General features: G+C 38.6%; 1 protein-coding gene across 5 annotated transcripts in view; it reads right to left on the bottom strand.

Annotated features, from left to right (window-relative positions):
* The window catches only part of MYO1B (myosin IB), a 115,008-nt gene that overhangs the window by 23,570 nt on the left and 74,364 nt on the right, over positions 1-17,074 (bottom strand). For all 5 annotated transcript variants that reach the window (XM_054208472.1, XM_054208475.1, XM_054208473.1 and 2 more), the window contains exons 14-18: positions 6,239-6,343; positions 4,683-4,745; positions 3,655-3,855; positions 1,359-1,585; positions 976-1,176 (exon numbers count right to left, since the gene is read on the bottom strand). In XM_054208472.1, the coding sequence (XP_054064447.1) occupies positions 976-1,176; positions 1,359-1,585; positions 3,655-3,855; positions 4,683-4,745; positions 6,239-6,343 (797 nt within the window). The remainder of the gene's footprint in view (positions 1-975; positions 1,177-1,358; positions 1,586-3,654; positions 3,856-4,682; positions 4,746-6,238; positions 6,344-17,074) is intronic.

Consider the following 17,074-nt stretch of genomic DNA (forward strand, 5'->3'; position numbering starts at 1 on the left):
ACAACTATTTTACTTAAAAAAAAAAAAAAGGGGGAAAGAAAAAAGGAAGGGCTCTGACTCTAACGTCAAAATGTGAAACAAAGACCGACAAGTTTGACAAATGCTAATGTTCCACACTCCACCAACTGCATTTTATAAATGCCAACAAAAAAAGAGAGCATTTCACAGAACTTTGTGAGGATTGTTACAAAGCTATTGTTATCAATACTGCACTTCCACCCTTATCTTGATAACCTTAAGGTTTAAGTTGTAGCTAAAGATATTAATCTGTTATGAAAGAAATTTAAATCATGCCATTGGTGGCCACATGTAAAAGAACTAAGAGAAGCTCATTTGCCTACCCAAGACTTCATTGGCAAAAATACCTGTGAATAATATGCAATTTAAGATTACCTATTTAACATAATTGATTTGCAAGAGGTAAATCACAAATCATTATGTAGTGTTTTTCTTGAAAAGACAGAGGCAGATTGCATGACTGTCTTCAAAGAAATGGGTGTTCCTACGCTTTGAGAGTTGGTTATTAAAGATAAGTGTCTTGATCATTCCAGACTTCCTTGTCGTTTTTATTCCACTCCAGTCAGTCAGTCGCTCTTCCCCCCCCCCTTTTTTTCAGGCTCAAATCAGTAAAGGCTGCAATATATTCTAAAAACAATGTGCTCTCCTTGCTCACATACAAAATCTTTTCCGTTAGTAGATTAGTTCATCACTAAAATCACCTCCTTTGCTAAGGAACTGTAATTTTCAGCCTACTAAAAAGTATACGTTTCCAGCAAATGAACTCATCCAACAAGCTGCTGAGGAACAACATACAAGTAAACACTTGGGCCACGCTGGCTTAGTTTTTAATTTGCTTTTAAAATACTTGAAAGTTCATTAAATTTTTTTAAAAACATTTTAAAAAATCAGAACACGTGGAAGATAGTAATTTCCATCATTGGAACAGGACAGGGAAGAACACTGATGTTTTCCTACCTGGCTGGCCCTCTCCAGTGGGGCCATGTCTGCTTACACAGCATTTTGTACCTTTCCAGGCAAGGCTCGTACGCCTGCCTGAATGCATACCCTGCCCTTCTGACCCGGACGTTCTCCAGAAGACCGAGGTAGCGGATCTGGTGGCACACCAGGGCATCATTGAAAATGTGTGCAGCCTTTTTGTCATTGGGTTTGATGCACCTGGAGAGGGAAACGAACAGGGACACTTGTTTGCAGCACTGTACGTGTCAACAGCTATTAATGTGAGCTTATATCATAGTTGTCAATAGTTTAATCCTTGGATATCAAGATTTTTTTTTTAATTTTTTTTTTTAATTTCGCCAAACATAAATTTACCAAAGCTTTGTCACAGGGTAATTTACCTAATGTAGTTTGGATTTTTTGTCTGAAGATTTTTCATCAGGGTGGCAACCGAAGCCTTGAACTGCGAACCTGCTGTCGGTGGTCTCTTTAGATTGATCTTAGCAGGGTTACCTTCTGGGAACAACGCTTTGATAAGAGAGTGACTGGCCTTCCACATGGCCTGGGAGAGGTCACGGTACAGAAGATCATTATTTTTGTCAACAAATCCTTCCACCTGGTACATAACCTGAACAATACAGAAGAGCCTCATCAGAACATGTTTTGAACGATAACATAGGCCAATTCAAAATTGAACCAAGAAATAATTTTCTCCTTTCTCACTATCCAAAACAAGCTAAAGACATTTCAGCTTTCCTTTTAAATTTGACATTTGGGAGACTTTTTGTCAGGTAAAATTTCTGTGAAGACACTTTTCCTGAGAAAGATGGATTTTCTCACACCGCTAACAGATCCTTGTGCTGATCAGTTCTGGTTTCCAAAATTTAAAAAACCCTTCTTCTGTGATAATTCTGATACACCACCACTTGCCAATACTACAAAAGAACCCTTTTTTGGCTGACAAAAGGTTTTGTCCCTTTCTTTTGAATCACAACACCAAAAATACCTTTTCTTTTCAAAGTACGTTATTTGCCTAACCAAAAAAAAGATATGAAATACCACCTTTTGATATCGTAGCAGCCAGCACCTATCTGTACCGTCCTCAGGGAATTGTTATTTTAAAGGACTTTTACCAGGAGAAGAGGCCAATGACAACAAGCATGAATGCAAAGCTCTGACCTGCAGCCGGAGACCCAGGAGGCATCCAGGGGAACTTGGAATCTCAGGTTGCTAGTGGCTTTCTTTAATTTTTTGAGGGTAGGGAATTTAGTTTGATTAATTTTGACAAGTTGTCTGGCTGGTAATACGGATTCTTCAGCTTCATGATTTCTCAGTTCTGTGTAGATACGTACTATGTACACAGAATACTGAATAAAGCTAATACTGACATAGCCATATTTTACACAACAGCAAGTCCCTGGGTACTCAGGTGGCATTTTTCTTTGCAGTACGTGTTTCTGTTTCTGACAGGTGTGCTAAATGCTACTACTGAAAAAAACTGGTCGTATGAACTTGCTTATATTTCATAAACGGAGAATCAAACTTTTGTTGTCCAGTGACTAGATCAAAATGTTCTCAGCTGAGGATGGAAAAACAACATTCCTCCCAAAATAGGAGGAATTAACTGACTGCTCCACGGGGTAAGTGAATGTCAGTAACAATCGAAGACCCTCGCTGTCTGCTAAGACACAGTCTGTTTGCAGTCCTTCTCAAAGCACTGCAAAAATACAAAGTATTTTCAATTCACTTGGAAGGTAAGATGTTTCTAAATATTTATCCCTGATAAATGATATGCAATTATGCATAATGGCTGCCTCAAAGCCAGAAGGTATGACTTTTGCAGCACTATTGTGAATGAGCAAATTATCGAGTTACTCAAAATTCTAAGATTGAGAAAATGTTAAAAAATAGGGAAGTATTAAACAGTCCTAGCAAAATGAAACGTTTTCCAAACATTCATTACTCTGTGAAACTAACAGTTCAGCAGATTCAAACAAGAGGTATGGTTTCAACCCCTATGCTTTTTTTTTTTAAAATAAGTTTTCTTCTTTTTACAAATTTAATTATTTTGACTTTCATTAATAAAAAGTCATACTGAATTATACATGAAAAGCTATCAGACTTGTATTTATTCATACTACTTATGTTGTAAAAAGCAAATACATTTGCGAGCCCTCTGTATAGCTTTCTCTTCCATCTGTTTAAACACACAAGCTGTCAAAATAAACTCAGTTCCTTCAAACGTACAAAAACTCCACTTTCTCATCAACATGACTAAGGACTTCAGCTAGTTCGGTAACAACGAATACGTTTTCCAAAACATCTTGTCTTCAGATGTGTGTGAATTTTTGTCATTCTGAACAACATTTTTACTTGCGGAGACCTAGCGGCACAAGCAGCTCACGACCAAAGCACATGGGACAACTTTCTCCTTTGCAGAAAGGAGTACTGCCCTTGATTTCAACCAAAGCAGCGTGATCTCTGAAAAGCTTCCAGCCCAAATGACGGATCTTCGGCTTAAGATGGAAAAGATTAAAACGGGTCTCGATTTTTTTGATCAACTGTTGACTCAAAGAGTTCTCCTCCATTACTGTAACATAATTTAATGGATGAAGAGCCTCCCCACTGGACCAAACCTAGGCTTTGCACAGGTACAACACCCTCCAGACACCACATACCCCCCGCTTCACCAGGTACCTTGCCAGCGTAATGCTGAATCCTGAAGCAGCTGTGAGGCAAGGAGGTGTCGTTGAGGAACCGGGAGCACTTGCTCATCCTGCTCTCAAAATGCTGGTGGGTGGCACAGACTTGGTTCAGTTTTTCTAAAAAGGTGTCATCAGTAACAGTTCCTGGTCTCAGGCATTCTTCATCTAGCATGGCCAGGATTCCAGTTTGGTTCTGAAGTTTCAAGGCAAGAGGTTTAGTGTTCCATCACGTTTCCATCAAGGCATAAAAAGGAGATGGCTCTCTCCTGTCTCACTTCTGCTACCCAGAAAAACGTTCTTCAAACCGTTTCAAAGTTTGTCTCTTTTCCTCGTCCCCATTTTCAACAGACTTTTAGTATCTGCATTTTTGAAAGACTGCTTCTGGGATCTGAATCTTGAAGTTCATGTTGGAATTTTGTGTCATTTACTCAGACTATAGAAACTGCCACTTAACTGAAAGTAGCCAGTTTATGGGTAAAACCAGCATATATTTTATGTTAATGGTTAAAAACTGTTCTTCTCTAACTATTAAGGTTTTTATCTTTCTTGCTGTGCTAAGTCCATAGGAAATTCTCTTATTAGATACAAGTACTTTCTGTACCTAAAGCACTCAGTAACAAGTTATTGAGTTTTCTAGTTTCCATATAAAAAAATGCCACTTAGAATGCAGCATGGGGTATCTGCTATTGAAAACAGCACCGAATGTAAGCATTTAAGGGTTGTTTGGTGCTTGGGTTTTGGTGGGGGTTTTTTTGTTTGTTTGTTTTGGGTTTTTTTGTTTGTTTTTTTTTTTTTATGCATAAGGTGCTGCTGAACATTTCTAACAAAGTAACATATAGGCTTATATAAAAAAAAAATTTGTAGCAAAATAAACTTTTACCATACAAAATAAGATGACTAATGCAATGAGTGGCTTGTTTTATAAAATCAAAGTGCAGAGGATGTACAGAGACTTTACAGCTAAATTCAATCCATGTATTAAAAAAAAATTATTCAGAGAGATTCTGGAACATAACTTACATTTTCTATTAGGTCACAAATTATAGCATTGTTGAAATACTCAATATGAGTCCATTCAATCCCCTATTAAAAAAAAAATAAATAAATGTTTGAACAGGAAGACAATCAAAGGAGCTTTTCCTCTAGGCAACTTAAAATTTTATTCATTAACGAAGATACAACTTTCAAATTTAATTCTATACGCTTCCTAACATTTTATTTATTAAGATAGAAATGCAATCATCTACTACTAACATCATCTGTGCACAACGACTGTCCTTGAGCGGCTGCCAAACCCGCTCGCCATTCCTTTCCCCCACCCGTGTCAGCTTCCCATGCACTCCCCTGGCGCCCCGCCAGCCCCCTCCGCCCCCCGCCCGCCCCAGCACCGCTCTGCCCGCGCTCCCACTGGTTATAAGGAAATCGGCCCATTTCACTGCAAGCATCCCAGATCAAAATTTCTAAGCTCTTAGTTGGCTTCTTTTTAACGGGAGGAAGAAAGAGGGCTAAATTTAGATGAGCTATCTGAAAAATCTGGAGTCTGGCTGTTGTTCAGATATTCCTAATATCCTAATTTTTTTTCAAACATCAGTGATAAAATTTCCAGGATGAGATGCCAGTGCATCAGGAGGTAACGCTGGTAGGGCAAAGGACTGGAAAAAGAAAAATATTAATTTAATTCTTAATTTGCATTCTGTGGTACTTCTTACAGTTTATTTTTTTCAGAGCATTTGAAATATCATTCAAGAACCAAATTGCAGTAATGATGTTTCAAGAGTTTCACAACTGAAGGCAAAAATTAAAAATACATGCCCAAACTTCATATTCTCTTCGGGATTATAAGGTCAGAACTTCATTCAATTTTTAAAAATGTTTACCCAGCAAAATAGTATCATCCAATTTGAGCATGGGCAGTGTATGCCGTTTCCTACAGCTGTGAGCTGGTATTTTGTCTGAGCTCTGTGTATCACGGGGACTACCGCTAAAACTTGTTAAAACTGTAACTTGACATTCACTCACAAAATACCATCAAACACCAGCGTCTAGGCTCCAAAGCACATCTTAAATTTACCCATAAAGTTCACACAGCTCCCTTCAATACTTCTCTGGAAGAAAACTAGAACCAAAATCTATTTGTAGCTTCTTTCATCTTGCATGCTCTTGTTTCACCCGCCCAATTCCCTTTTGAAATAGGATTAGCTGTGGCCGCTGCTGGGGTGTATCCCAGATGCTCCTGCATAATCCAAAACACAGGCTGTAGGGTAATGGCACTAATACCAGAAAGCAATATTCATCTTCTAATAATTAGCCCTTGCTCAGAACTGCCAGTCGTTGTTGCCAATGAATGAGAGTTGGGTTTGGTTTATACCTGGAGAACTCATCATGTGTAACAAAACCAACTTTTTTCGCTTAATAACTACCACACAGTCCTACACAAACATGCTCCATGCCAGGCCTGTGGTCAAAAAGTGACTCTTCCCTGAAAAGAGGTTCCAGCATGCATGCCTGCGTATCTTCATTACAGGGACAGGACAACGGGAAGAAGAGAGGATAAGGAAAGCTCCATGAAGTATTACCTCTCGGATGTATTCCTCCTGCTCTTCTTTGAGGGTAAGTTCAATGAAGATCTGCTGCAACTTCTCATTACAGTAGTTGATAATGAATTGCTCAAAACTGTTGTCCTGTCAGATAAAACATGTTTGCATTTGCCGTTGTGTAAACACCCTGGAACTCAGCTGGAGTAAGTTACTGCAGCAGCTGCAAGTCAACAAGCTGCTTTATTAACTACTCCTTCCAGCTTTGTGATGCGATGGTTTGAGTAATATTTTATTGAGAATGAGATTAGTTTGGAAATTTCAGACCAAATCCTTCCCTGAGGCTTTCTCTATGGGGAGGGACAAAAACTCTGTAGGTTTATATTCGTGATGCCTCTGTATCGCTTCCTTGGCAGGGGTCATAAGGAGGCCTGTGGTGTCAGGAAATAAGCAACAAACGTTTTGCCTGCACTAATCTGTCCCCATGCGTAAAATGTAGTCTCCTGTAGGTGCTGATAAATAAAATTATGATGGTAGCATTAGCTCTTTTCCAACCGGGATCGCTCAGTAGCAAATAAAGTCTCCTATTTCACTACAGACTGAGGCCCAAACTGCTATTCTGGTTGCAGCTGAGCCTGGGTTAAGAGATTATTGTCTCCAGAGGCCAACCCACCTCCTCCCTGCCAAACTGCTCATGTTATTGCCCCATGAAAGGATGGGAATTAAAAAAAAAAAATTATCAACCAAAAATCCTTTAAAAAGCTAATTCATATAAAACCGGGTTAGGGAGCAAGCATGCGTGTGACCCTTTGCAGAAGGGACCAGAGCAGAACCTGGAAGGACGGGCGGGTGGGCAGGCAGTGGGAAGGCTGCTCAGCCACCACGGCAGCTTGCTCCATCCCAGCTGCACGACAGGACTTCTGCCGGAGCGGGGCTAGGATGCTACAGCCGCACGCTTCCAGAGGGACACACGTCAGCATCGGAAACGACGGCTGCAGCAAGCCCCTACACACCACAGGTAAAGCCCTCGCACTCCAGCCAGCTGAAGCTTTGCTGCTGACCTCACCAGGGCCAGGACTGCAGCATAAAAGCTGTGGATCACCACTTCATCTACATCATCTTAAATGAGTGCAGTTTGGTGGCCAGGTGCCCATTCTGAGGTTAAAATGCCCCTTTCAAAGAGAAAGGGAAGAGCAGCTTCACTGTTTGTTTTTTTTCCAGTGCTTGAAAAGGTCGTTAATATTGTAAGAATTTTATACATGTATCTGCAGAAATAACTGCAATCAAGAGTAAGTTTGGATATCCACTGTTGGTTGTCTTTTCTCAGCTTTGGGGTTGTGGGGTTCCCTCCCCCCTGCCCTGTTTATATTTTTTTTTCCCCCCTTTCCTTCCTTAATCACTAATCGTCAAGAACACTTTGGTTATTTAGGAAGCCTGAAAATTTGCAGAATAAAGCACTATGCCTTTTTACACTACCAAATAAGTCTACTATACAATACCTGTGAAACTCAGGTTATGGTGATAGCATTTTTATGACTAAGGGCAACTGCAATCATTTAAATGTTTAAATTACGGATCTGGTTGCTAAAACGAGATTAAGAACACACAAGCAGATTAGAAAATATTGAGGTAGCACAGATTACTTTTATCATTTTAGTTTTAGGTAACGCAAAATCATAGCTGATCACCAAACTTTCTCAGCCACATCAAACTGCCCCTCACACCAACTGCAATTATCAATCAGAGATTGCGAAACTTGCATAGCTCTAGAAGAGAAAGTTAAAATTTGGCATGCATCAAAGTCAGCACTGCAAACAAGTCATACTTACTGCATTCTGTTGCAAAAAGAAATTACATAAACTGCAGTCAGTACTTGTACTACTTCCATAACAACACAGAATATAAAACATCTATTAGCATTTATTTGGCAGACCAAATAGATCAGTCTTTTTATCAGACTCATATTATACGTCAGTGCAAATGTGAAGTACTACATAAATGTTATGCATTATTTTTTTGTAGATGAGTGTATCTTTAGATATCCAAAGATTAACAAATAAACCAAGGGACTGCGGCACTTCAGAGTTTAACACAGAACAGCATTCTTGCATTGTCATGTCTCTAAATCACCGTGTATCTTCTGTCTCAAAAAGCCATATATATAACCTTCAGTAGACGAATCTCATTAAAAGGAGAGGGGAAAGGGGAATGGAAGAGAGAGTACTGGAGGAAGAATGGGTAAAAGTTTATTTGACACATTCGGATAAGGCCATCACTTTAGATATACAGAGTTTGAAGTAAAAAGACCCCGACTGACCAGCAAAGAGGAAGGATAAAACACGCTCTGCATCCTGCTGCCAGGCACATGCCACCTAAAGCAGAAAGACTGTTTCTCCAAAAGACCTTGTTATTCCGATTACAAGGAATGCAGGACTTTTTGCTCACATATTATACACAGTCTTCATCTTCAAAAGAGGACGGAAACTGGACTGCAAATCCAGCTAAACCACCTAACTAAAATGTCATTAACAATATATTAAACTAATTGCTAGACGCTTTCCTGATTTGTGTATCGGTGTTATTTATGGTTTGCCAAAGAAAAGCAAACCAAAATCCACAGAGTTCTTCACAAATCACTCACTAAGCTATGAAATTCTATTTGACATTGCCAAGCCACTGAAAATTGCTATTCCAGGAAAAAAGTCATTGAAGAGCAGTAGCGATTTTGGTCTTTATGTACGATAGAGAGCAAAAGGCTAACAGTTAATTACAGCAAAGAAAATGAGGCAAAATGTTTGGAATTACTGAAATTCTCAACACACTTAACTCTGAACAGACCAGAAGACAGTCGGTAAATTAAATACGTTTTAGAAAGAGGCATTTCCTGCAGGTTTTAAGAAACACTGTATGCAGAAGATTATTAGTGCTTATCCCTGGACACACCTGAATAAAGCAACAGAGATTCTGGGAATTTTTTCTTCATCACTGCATATCTATAGTTTTTTTATTATGTGAGGGCTTCACGAATCATGTAAATCAATTGTCCCCGAATATTTTAATGAAGGCTCCTAGGAATTAGTACATTAGAACTAGGAGTGATCTAAAGGACTTTCTGACATTGTTTTTTAGAAGACAACAGAGCCTGGATAATAGCAGTGACAGCACAGCATTAATTCAGGAGGAGGAGGCTGGGAGAATCCAGCCATCGAGAGACTGTACTTCCTCCTTACGCTGGCATTAAGTGCCAGAAAGGGTTTTGACAAACACAGAAGCAGCACTATCAGACCCCAGATTTCAGGAAGAGTTAGTAAACTCAAATATTCTTAGGAAATTTTAAGGAAAAAAATAAATATTTAAGACCAGTACTTCTCAAAGTGTAAGCTTCTCTTCCAGGCTGTAATTCTGTTAGTCTAAGGTTGAGAGCAGCACTTCAATCCCTGCATTTTTATAGCAGCGTTTCAAACTGTCCCTTTGAAATCACTGTGGAATACAAAATATAACCTTTGGGGAAGAAAAAGCCACTCCGTCTCTCAAATTAAATTAAAGGTGCTGGGAAATGTCAGAATGTCACCTGAGATAGGCTTAGTCATGTCAAATATATAGATACAGATCAGCCAACCACCCTCAGCTTATCCTCCCAACCTTTTATCAGGTGCAACAATAAATATAGACAAGTAGAAAAATTCACTAACAAAAATTAAAGCTTACTTCACCGTGTTTTTCATTTCACAAATAATGGTGTCTTGCTCATACAGCTTTAGTCTTTATCAGCCTTCAAACTACTGGGCATCAGGGTGGCATTTCATGAATAGCAAGTTTTTTAACTCTAAAAAATTCTGCTCCATGCAAAAATATAGTACTTCTCTACACAAGCAGATCACGATGTTGTATCTCACTCAGGTTGTTAGAGTCAACCATGAAAAGATAAAACTTTCTTGCTTTGAACCCCTGCTATTACATTAATTACATATCGGTGCTTGAAAGTCTAAGGAAAATATTTTTCGTTCCTTAGTATTTTACCTAATTTCTTCATTGGAATATTCCAGTCATGTGTATCATAGAATCATCTGAAAAAACATATATGGATGTTCCAGACTTTACATATTGTTATACCAGTAAAATACCAATAGCAAACAGACAAAATAAAAATATTTTTGTTAAAAAAAAAAAATTAAAAAATTAGGCTCAAAGTCTCTTAGTGGTCTGTTGTGGTTTAGGCTGGACTGGCCACTGAAACAAATAACAGGGATCTGCCTGATGGTCTCAGGCAGAAATGTGTCCACGTGCTGATGCTGAGTGCCGCTTCCTGCATTAGATTTATGAACACAAAGTATCTGAACCAGGGCATTTTCCTATGAAAACCAGCTACCTGCTAACCTTCTCTCCCCACAAAGAATTCCAATTCACTTTTGAGGACCCAAATTCGGACCCAAATTCCAGTCATTTCCAGAGACACTGAGCCAGCTAAGATACTTACTTGAAACTGAAAACTGGGTACTTTTCCATACTAAAAGGTAGGAATAAATTTTTATCTTCCACCTGCCTAATAAAGTCCTAGTTTAAGTGTTCCGTTTTCTTGTGTCCTTTCCACTTCACCATGTTCCCCAAATCAAGTGTATGTTGTTGATCCAAATCTACAGACTATATCATCAGTATCCCACCTATAAAAGGTGTTTCTCAATATTTCCTCTTCCTTCTTAATCTTTCATCACACCAGTTCCTGTTGAGAGCCAATTCAAAAATCTACATATTGCTCAGTCTAAACCACACTGACAAAAAGGTCCTCAGCAACACCTTTTCAAATACCTTATATGAACACATACACCTAAAAAACACATGAGAAGTATTGAAAGGAAAAGCCATGAAGTCATGAAACCAACTGTTGAAATCAACGGAACTAATGCCATTAAAATGAACTTTTTGATCAATATTGGGGGAGGGAGGGTGGTGGGGGCGACATATAGAGACCGATACTTTTGCTCTGACACATACACACGCAGCCCCAGAAATTAAGTTTTTTCAGCATCAATGCAGCTCTGGGCATCAGAAGTCTCCTAACATAGATGGGTGATCCCAGGTAGTTCCACCAGGCCCCTAGACTACTACTGAGGCTCCTAGAGAAAAAGCCAGGTGGCAAAAGTAACGATGATAAAAGACCAACATACTCGCTTCACTGAGACAAATGGTGAAACCAACCAGCAAATTTAATTTATAACCTACTGTGGTGTCTGGGGATAGGGATTTTTATGCATGACCACAGAAGCATACGAATTTATGAGATGAAACTAAGAAATATAAACGCTAGAAAAAGGAAATCAGCAAAATGGGGAAAGTCCATTTAAAGAAAATGAAAAAAGACACAATTTTTTATCTTAGAAAGCAATGAGTTACACATGACCCAGTTATAATATTTTTTTAAATTTTCTGCAAAGTTAGTGAAGATATGTTATCTATATTTATCCCTTACTTTTCTGTTTACATATACAAACATTCAAGTAATCAAACTTAATTGAAAAATACCTCCTTTAAACTAGAATAAGCTCTGTGCTTTTGTGTAAGTACGTCTGTAGGCAAAGAACCAGAGAGGACTATCACTTAACTATAAATATTCCACATGTAATTGACTATGTTTCCATGTATCTAATGGAAGCAATCAGGGATTATCCACTTTCCATATTTGCCATATTCATCCTTGTCATATTCAGCCCTTATCGATGCTACTGGCACTGGTAGAGAACCAGGCACTCTCAAATCCATTTCGCTCTCAGTTGTGGTGTCTGGAAACGCAGGTCTAAACCAAATTTGGAGTTAAAAGGGCAAGAAACTACAGTGAATTCAGTGCACACAATGCATGCAAGATCCATGGGGAAACCCAGGTACAATCACTTCAACCAACTCAACCTGATAAATTACGGTCCTGGAACAACAGAAATTCCAAATAGACAAGAACCTACGATATAATCTCATCCATTCCTCTACTAAGGCATAATAGCTGCTGTTGGGCAAAATGTTATTCTCACAAACCGAAGCAAAGAAATCATGTATATTTGCTCCAGCATTTCAAATATTTCCTCTGTTGAAAACAGCCGGCCGATGGGATTTACTTCATAAACCTGTGTTTTGCCAAACAAGCCTCTCTAAATACTTACATTATAACGTGATTAATTAAACGGTGATTAACTTCCTGGGATGACCCTCTGTTTCTGAGCACTCCAGCACTTCAGGAAATTATTGCTTTAACTGTATTTTAAAATCTCCACAGCACCTAGGAGTCCAACCAAGGGTCCCTCTCTGTAAAGCTTCCCTCTTTCATAACACCTGCCAGTAGATGTAGTTGATCAATTATAGATTAAAAATTCCTCTTTCACACTAGACTGGGCTTTGCCTTTTGCAATCAGATACGCTGATGGGCATCGGAAAAAGGGTTAAACAATTTCGAAAAGGAAATCTGTTGCAAGGTATGGCACTTAGAAGAAATGGCTGGAAATTACGGTCTGGAGATTAAGGCAACTACCAAGACAACAGATATCCATGGCTGAGTTAGAGCCAAAGTCAAGACATGAAGAAAGGGTCCCCAGAGTTTATGTAGTACATGCAATATGACCAAGCTTCTTTCCATCACCACAAGGGATTTCTACACACAAGAAACAAGTTAATTGCTGTAAACGAATATAAGAACTATCAAAGTGCATCACAGATTGTGAGACATGGACCTGCTGCTGGGTGGCTTATTTGACTCTTTTGTTGGTGGTATTTTTATTTACTGGGGTTTATGCAGAATGTGATGGATGCTGCCATGTTCTTGTGTACCTGGAACAAAAGGAAAAATGTGGAACAAACTACTCTGCCAAGGGACTGAGCAGAAAGCATTCACTCTTAAACTGTCTTCTCAAGGCCTGGCAAATTTCAAGAATAAGCCTTGTTTGGCAGCCTTAATTTTCATAAAACCACACTCCAAATCATTAGCTTCGTCATGTGGACCAGTTACATAGTGGCAGCTGAAAATTCAGAATAAAGCCTTTAAGCCAACTAGCACAGACATTTTTATCTCTGAAGGCTAGGCAGAATGAAATATTCACACTTGCTCCAAGACGTTCAGTTTTACATACCCTAGCCCTCATCTACACAGGAAACGTACACAACAGAAAATTAACTGTCCAAACCAAACAGAATGAGTCTTCTGCTCATCTCCATTGAAACCTGCCGGGTCTCAGTCATCTGCCTCCTACAGCCTTTGTTTCTTTTTCATAAACCCTACCCCTCCCACAACCCAACCCTGACATTTTGCAGAGATGCAAAAACCACGTCTGCCCAAAAACACAGAATCAAACACGGAATAACATGGGACCAGCCCTAAACCTACTCCACCAAGTCTGCAATCGAATTGGTTCTGAAATTCCCAGTGCCACCAACCATCATCCCTGCCCCATCTCAAATCACAGACTAGACTGCAGACTGACTATGCACACAGCCGCTCAAAAATGTAGATAAACATACTTGGAGCAATTAGTGTCAGGCTTCAATCCATTGCTCGCGCTCCAGCAGCATTACACAACCAACCCGGTCCTGTAGCCTGCATTTTCACACTAATCCTAGTCCCTAAATCCTTGTCGATAGGCAATTCACACAGACACCCAGAATTTCAGCATTTCACTTTCAAAACATTCAGTCCCAGCATACCGCTTACCACGAAGGGCGTGACAGGACTCAAAAATAAACACAGCTTTACAGCACCTATTTTGTGGATTGTTTAAGCCAAGCTTGCCCTTGACATTTGCCAAGCCCACAGAGGCTGAGGATTATCAATAGATTTAAATTCCCTAATCTGAATTTTTGGACAGTCAAGTCCTTAAATCTGCTTTCTTGGATAGCTTTTGGGTTTGTCTGAAAAATGGTTTGTCTTTGATGATAATACTAGCGGAAACCAAATGCCAAAGATTATCCCAGCGTTATCAATACTACAGTATCTTCCCTTTTTTGAATTTCAACCTCCAGTTACTTTGTAAATTGACTTCATCTTAAATTATAGAAAATTGTAGAAATTACAGTGGACAGTGAATAAAGTCATCTTTCAAAAATAGATGAAAAAAATCTCATATAAGCCTTAATTTGCATATAATAGAACAAGATTGCTATTGTCATCAGAAGGTGAAGTGTAAGATCTTTCAGAATGGTAAATCTGGATTTCTTTTCTCTTCTTGTAGGAGGAATTGTCGGATGATCTAAGGAATCACCCTAAACAGGAGTAAGACCCAAGAAATAGTATGAAACAAAACAAAAACCTCAAAAATCTGTAGCAAACGGATGTTTTTGCAGTGGAATCAGGCCAGTCCATAATGTATTCCAATAACTTTTAAGTGAGAACCTCAGGACAAAAAAGGTACACTGGAATATCATTAGTTTATTCTTTCAGCGATCCTGAGGGGTAAAGGAAAAACAAAACCCAAAACCAAACACCAAAACTCCCTTCAGGAAACAAATATCTTGATACTTATTTCAATGGTATTGAGCTTCACGTGTAAATATTTAGCATGTATTTAAAAAACTCCTACTACACCTTCTATGGTTTTTGATATGTTCTGTCTCCAAGGTACAAGGACACTTTAGGTCAAGGAACATGTGCTGATGATAAAGTTATCTGCTTCCTGAGTAAAAAACATGATTAAAGTAGGCCATTTACCTTCAGCATATCAAATAGCTTACAAGTTTAAAACACACAAGTTCACAGATAAGGAAGTATTTCAAATATGTTTTTGCCAAAAAACATTCTTTGTAGAGATCATGTTAGTTCTAACCTTCAAGAACAGACATGAAAATCAAAATCTGACTTAAGAATTAGGTTCAAAAGGGAACTGCGCATTTTTAGTCAGTGGTTTTAAGTAATTTATAATTAGATGGATATAGTTACTGCCATGAGCTACAACTCAGCTAATATTTTGAACGTTTAGCCACCGTGTTTACAAATGTACCACACAGTCCAAATTCCACTATATTTTTAATGCTATAAATCTTATTACATTATTGACTTTTCCTTGAGTTACTGTATTGTGTTAACATTTCATTCATTTATTGATTGGTTTAATATAATTAATTTTAAACAACATACTTTCTGTGAAGTGGTTACTTAAATTCTTAACAATAATTTCTTTTTTAAGCATTTTCTCAAGATCCTTAATAATTTTGTGAGATGCAATCATTTGTTACAAAACTTAACACAAAAATATTTGGCAGGCGTCCTCTTGATTGACCTTACTACATGGCATTCATTCAAGTGACGACAAGACCAGTTACATTTTGTCTACATAGTGTTCATTACAGAATTATTTCATTCAAGGACCGTGACATAACACCATCTTTTGTTCCAAGTAGAGCTGTATAGAAAATAATTTATTAATTTTTTTTGCCTTGAAAGAATATGTTTGCTTTTGATCCAACTAAGAATAAGTCAGCAGTTTCTGATTATAAAATTAACCTGTCTGGAAACACAGGGATGGCTAAGTGGGCAGTACTGCAAACACAGCTGATTCAGGATTTTCTAATGGATTTTTTTTTCTACCATTCACCCTTTGAATTACAATACCGCCATGCAGTCCCAATACCAGTAACTGTACTAGTTACCTCTAGAAACCTAAACCAATACATTTCTTTTTCAAATGTCTTAAAATTAAAATACGGTATAATACAAGCCATGTATGTTTCTGGCACGCTACCTGAATCCCATTTTGACTGTTCAGAAATAATTCCATTTATTTCTGTGATGCTGAACCAAGCTGCTTGGCTGGTGCTCTCGCCACAGGTTTTAACTCATGAGAGGAACAGTCCAGTCTTGTGTGAACGTACTGGTGAATTTGATCCTCTTGAGTCACAAGGCAAACGTTTCACACCTCTTCCATTGGAACCAATACTCAACACTTAAAGGCCTGAACAATAACTGCCTGTATTTTTTTAAAGCTTTTGAGTTTGTATAAATCAGGAAAGCTACATTGTAATTCAGTATGCAAGCTAAGTGAAAAGAGCCTCGTTTTTACATTTTTCTTCTGGGAAACTACAACTCCTACACTCAACTGCTTTTATGACCTGCTAAGATGTGGAAGTCCTACCAAAAATGAAATTACAGGCACGAAACAACCTGGTTTCTGCAACACCATCCCACAAACACGATTACTCAGTTGGCTTGTGTCCTAGCATGAGCTTCCGTCTTCCACCTCACCCTACATGTTTATCCTTAAGCAAACATAAAAGAAAGAGCTAGTGAAAACAAGAATCCTGCCCGAAGATGCCAGCAGTACCATTCTAGTGTCCAGCTTTCTAAAGGTACGCCAGGGACCAGCTCCAGAGAGAGATCTGGCGCCGAGATCTGCGTTCAGCCACCTGGCCGCTTGCAATATATTGTCATAAATATGCTCTTATGTTTAATGCAAACAATACAACCTAGCTTAGTAAACCCTTGAAGCAAGCATCAGCTCTGTTTTTGCTCTTCACAGGGGTGTTTTGATTTGCACATACTTTGATGTTATGCCTCTGAAATAAAACTTACACCACCCTCCCATATGTAATTACTCTTGTCTGGATTATTCCCATCACCTACACAGTTTAAACATGTTCCCTAGATTTTCAAGAAGGATGTGGGGAAGTGAGTAAGGATTGCAAGGTTTCTACTGATTTTTCTCCCCCGTCGAGTTTCAAGTTTAAACATTAGATACAGTTTCCAGCCGAGATCTATAAATCTCTTAAAATAAACTGTCAGAGTAAGATTTATGAAAAATCCCTCTCCCTGGTGTTCTCTAACCCAATTAAAAATTCCTCTTGTATTGTTTTTGTTTCAGTATACCACCAGTCTAAAAATACTATCATAAGCAAACAGCAGTAAGCCACACA

Source organism: Rissa tridactyla, chromosome 7 (assembly GCF_028500815.1).
Source record: "Rissa tridactyla isolate bRisTri1 chromosome 7, bRisTri1.patW.cur.20221130, whole genome shotgun sequence".
NCBI classification, from domain to species: Eukaryota; Metazoa; Chordata; class Aves; order Charadriiformes; family Laridae; genus Rissa; species Rissa tridactyla.